General features: G+C 34.3%; 1 protein-coding gene and 1 non-coding gene across 2 annotated transcripts; one reads left to right on the top strand and one right to left on the bottom strand.

Moving 5' to 3' along the window:
* Positions 1 to 3,272: 3,272 nt before the first annotated feature.
* Positions 3,273 to 4,523, top strand: LOC116120447. Its single transcript, XM_031406395.1, has one exon. The coding sequence runs from the start codon at positions 3,273 to 3,275 to the stop codon at positions 4,521 to 4,523; it is 1,251 nt and encodes a 416-aa protein (XP_031262255.1).
* Positions 3,660 to 3,766, bottom strand: LOC116120448. Its single transcript, XR_004126541.1, has one exon. It is a non-coding gene; the product is annotated as a small nucleolar RNA R71 (small nucleolar RNA).
* Positions 4,524 to 5,148: the final 625 nt, after the last annotated feature.

The raw sequence follows: 5,148 nt of genomic DNA, 5'->3' as shown, positions 1-5,148 counted from the left end.
GTACTTTTGTAAAGGATACTGACTTTTGTAAAAGAATATGTATATTAAATAAAAGAAAATTTGGGCCCAACTATTTTTATTAATGTACTCGTATTTTATTATACGTATTCTTTTTATGAGTATAGTAGTATCAAGTAGTTATTACAAATTATTTCCTAATTAAACTCCAAGCCCTAGCACAATAATTAAGGGTCTTTATTTAGTTTTTAGAGAGATTAGAGAAGGAGAAAGGGCGGCTACTATTTTGGAGATAAGAATTCTTGCAGTTTTCGTTCACCAATTAGAGAAGTTTTCCATTCTCTTTCTTGAACTCATGTTATTGAATACAATAGTTGTTTTTAGTATTGCAATTATAAACTAAATTTCTTCCCTAGGGCTAAAGATGTAGCCCAATTTATGAATATGTGTTGATTTTATTGTTGTTAATTGTAATTGAGCATTAATTCTAAGTTTTATTATTATGTGTAATGCTTTCAATTCTTATGGATCTAAGAGTTGAATGATATCATGGGTTGGGTTGAGATCTGTAATGCTTTCTTTCTAGCTAGTATACTCGTAAAATAATCACTAAAACTCATTAAAAATATATATAAGAAAATACACATATATATACGAGTAATAAAGCATGGGCCCATATTTAATTTTTCTTTATATGCAAATATTTACAAAATGTTCTCAAAAATAGCAACTTGACAGTGTAGCCCAACCCTTCCACTGCATGACGTTCCGAGCGACCGTAACTCACCTATTACCTGCAAAACATTAAAAACAAAGGAGTGAGCACTAATGGCTCAGTAAGTAAACCCGCTATGCTACCCTTCTCTCTTCGTTGCTTAAATCCTGAATTTTCTTTCCTTACAACTCATTTCCCGAGTATTCTCTGTTCTTTCTCTATTCTTTCTTTGTTTTGCTCTCTGTTTTCTAATTTTTTTCACCACCCATGATAATGAGCATGGTATTATGCATATTCATGATGCAAATGCACAAATGCATAAATTATGCATTTTCTTTTCTATTTTTCTTATTCTGCTTCTTTATTTCTTTTCTAGTCTTTCATTCTATTCTTTCTTTATTTTCTTTTCTATTCTTTCTTTCTTTCTTTCTATTCTTGCTTTCTTTCTTTCTATTCTTTCTTTCTATTCTTGCCGATCGGACTCGGTTGAGGCATGGATTTGGAGCCTTGGCCGTGTGAGTGAATTCTCTAATTCTAGGTACAGTCGTCATCCACACACACTTCTAACGGGCTGTACAATTATTCTTTCTGAATTCCAAGGCCGCTCACTAAAGGCGACGTGCATGTGGGACTATGTCACTCACGGCACCCCATTGCAAGAACCTTCTCTTCTTTTTATCTTTTTTTTTTTACACTTCTTTAAGAAAAATTCAGATTTGAATATCTTTAATATTCTCACTTCTTTCTATGTTCTCTTTAACATATTTTAGGGCTTTTTCATGGTCTTATGAATATGTATGCATGTTGATGGTTTCATGCTTATAATTCTTTTTAAATTCACTTATTTAAATGCAATTATGCATTATGGAATGCAAACATGTCATTCTCTACCATCTACAGACTCATCCCAAAGTAACACATAATCATTCTTATACATGCACTTCTCTTTGTCATTTCATCAAACAATTCATGTGCACAAATCAACACTAATTTGGCTACACTTCTATCTCTATTTTAGGCCACCAAAAATTTGGAATAAACTCCTCCATAATTAACACCAAATCTGCCCAAAATACACACTTCAAAATTTTCACTTTAATTCTTCCAAATCTCATCCAAACAGTCATCAAATAAAAACTACACCAACACAACTTCTCATGGATAGGTATTCAACACCAAATCCATCAACAATTTTACATACAACACATATATATGCATAAAGAAAGTTCTCTACACAACATAACTTAAATCATACTTAGGGTAGGATTTACTTACCTTGTGCTTGAGTAATTCCACTAGAATCTCTCTTTCTTTGGTAGACTTGTTCTTTCTCTAAAACCCTAAGCATAAACACTATAAGAATTCAACACTTTAAAAATTAATCTCACATCTATTGCAAGAATTCTTACCTTTGGGTGCTTAAGATCAAATAGCTGCCAAAATCCAACCAAAAGCCCTCTAAAATCCCTTGGAAATTTGATGAAGAGATGAGAGAAATTGAGAGTGAAGTGGCATGAGAGGGAGTAGAGAATGATAGGGTCTTTTTGCTTGAACTCTTAATATCTCATATTAATATGCATACTTTCCTATTTTGCCCTCGCACTTTCTTTAAAATTCCATAATGCCCTCATTTTTAATACATTCTCCATGAAATTCTACCAATTCTACCTCTTTTCACTCGCCACTTTTTCAACTAATTTTGAGTGAAAATACCATTTTACCCTTAATGCAAGTTTAAGGCATTTTCTTCACATTTTCTCAAAATAACTTTAGCAAAAAAATCAACTAAAGGTATAAGAGCATAAATTAAATTATGTACCTCCATGTGGGCGTTACAAGAGCCAGAGATGAAACCTAATTGGTCTAGGGTAGTAAAACCATAGATTTAGCGAACGCTAGAGATAGATTACTACGATCTGTGAGGCTGTGGTAAATTCCATAGAACTTAATGATCTTTTAACTTCTAAATCCAACTTAGAGATATTTTGGGTTGTTGCTTAAGAGTTAATTTGCCAATTGTTTGAGAGAAAGTTAGTAAAATATTAGAGAATTTGGTCTTTAGAATAAGCTTAATTAGGTTAGCAATAATTGTCAATGCATAGGATTAAATTGGTGTGAAATCTATGCCATAGGTTTAGTCATATTGATCTTTTTACCAAAGTATTAATACAATTCTGCTTTTGTTTTAGTTTTTAGTTTATTCTATTTTTCATTAAATCATTCTTAAACTTCTGTTTTATCAAATAGTAATAAAATAGATTAGTTTGGTACTTGGTAAGTAGTTCTCTTGGGATTCGACATTCGTTTACTCGAGCTTTACTACTTGCACGGTTTCGTACACTTGCGAATAGCCCATCAAGTTTTTGGCACCATTGTCGGGGAACTATTATTATTATTATTTTTTTTTTTACCAATATCAATATGAACTATTTTATTGCTAATTTGATTTTGTTTTATTTTGTTATTTGTGCTTAGTAGTTTTCATATTAGGTTTAGTTTGTTCCTTTTTTTTTTTTTTATTATTATTGTTCTTTTTTTTTTTTAGTGTTCTAACATTTTCTTATTTTCAGGTTCTGATTGTACACAAGAATTAAGTTCAATGGCTGATACAGGAGCTATGGTTTTTCAAAGAGCATTGAAGGACTACTCTAGTTCTATTGTGGAGGGTTGTTATTCTAGCATTAGGAGACCACCAGTTCAAACAAATAATTTCAAGATAAAGCCAACCATTATTCAGATGATACAGAACTCGGTCCAATTCATAGGGTTGCCTAGTGATGATCCTAACTTGCATATCCCTAATTTTTTTGAGCTATGCAACACATTTAGGCATAATGGACTATCTAATGATGCAATTAGGCTACAACTTTTCCCATTCTCTGTTCAAGATAAGGCTAAGGCTTGGTTGATTTCTTTGTCATCTGGGAGCATCATGACATGGAACGAGTTAGCTCAAGCGTTCCTTACTAAATATTTTCTACCTGCCAAGCTGAGAAGTGAGATTACCAATTTCTTCCAACAGGACATGAAGTCATTGTATGAAGCATGGGAAAGGTATAAGGATCTTTTACAGAGTTGTCCTCACCCTGTGTTACCAATCTGGTCACAAGTGCAATCGTTCTACCAAAGGTTGCTACCAAATATTCAAGCTATGATAGATGCTGCAAGTGGAGGAGCCTTGAATAGCAAAACACCAGAGAAAGCGTACAATTTGATTGAGGTAATGGTGCACAATAGTTACATGAGGACTTCAGAGAGAAATTCAATAAGGAAAGCAGCGGGAGTGCATGAATTTGACGGCTGTATCGCATTGGTTGCGCAACTTTCAAACATCCAAAAGCAATTAGGTAATGTACTAAAGATAAATGCAATTGAATCCTCTTCTCTAACATGCGAACTCTGTGCAAGTAATCACTCAGCCAAAGATTGTCAAGAAGGGAATCCGTTTGCTCAACTTGAACAAACTAACTATGTCAATAATTTCCAAAGGGGGAAAGGGAATCCATATTCCAACACATACAATCTGGCATGGAGGAAGCATTCGAACTTCTTATGGAGCAACAACAATGAACACAAACAACCTTCTGGTTTTCAAGCTCAAGTGCCAAAATCTAACTTGGAGAATATGCTTACCAAGTTTATTGAAGAGACAAGCAAGAGGTTTGAAAATAACAAAATCATTGCCCAAAATCAGTCAACCTCTATCAGAAACCTTGAGACTAAAATGGGGCAAATCAATAACATAATAGTGGGAAGATTTCAAGGAGTTTTTCCAAGTTATGCAAAGAAGAACCCCAAGGAACAAGTCCATGCAATCACCTTGAGAGTGGAAAAACCTTGGAGAATTTAGAGGATGAAAAACAAATGCAAGAAAGAGAGAAAAACTTGGAAGAAGAAAAGAAGGACGATCATCATGGCGAGGAAAATGGTCACTGTGGCGATTGTGAAAGAAGGATGATCGCCGCGTCAATAAAAATGGTTGTCGTGGCGACCGTGAAAATTTTGAAGAAAAAGGCTTTATTGATGACGATCGTCGCAGCGAGAAAAATAGTAGCTGCGACGACTGTGAAATTGTTCCTAAAACTTTAGAAGATGATGTTTATCACCGCGGCAAGGAAATTAGCCACCGCAGCGACCGTGAATCTGACCAAAATGCATCTTCAAGTCATCAAGCCAAGGAGAAAAAGGAATCCACCCTTCCGTACCCACACTGATTGAAGAATTAGAAGCTTGACGAGCAATTTGGTAAGTTTATTGACATGTTTCGAAGGTTGCATATTAATATTCCTTTTGTTGATATGTTAGAGCAGATGCCCAAATACGCCAAGTTTCTAAAGGAGATCCTCATGCATAAAAGAAGATTTGAGGAACATGAGAAAGTAATGCTAACGGAGGAGTGTAGTGCACTGATTCAAAAGAAACTATCATTGAAACTACGAGATCCAGGGAGTTTTACTATCCCTTGTATTATTGGT

Source organism: Pistacia vera, unplaced genomic scaffold, assembly GCF_008641045.1.
Source record: "Pistacia vera cultivar Batoury unplaced genomic scaffold, PisVer_v2 Contig934, whole genome shotgun sequence".
Lineage (NCBI taxonomy): Eukaryota > Viridiplantae > Streptophyta > Magnoliopsida > Sapindales > Anacardiaceae > Pistacia > Pistacia vera.
The sequence above is the reverse complement of the archived record's forward strand: the minus strand, read 5'-3'. Positions and strand labels throughout refer to the sequence as shown.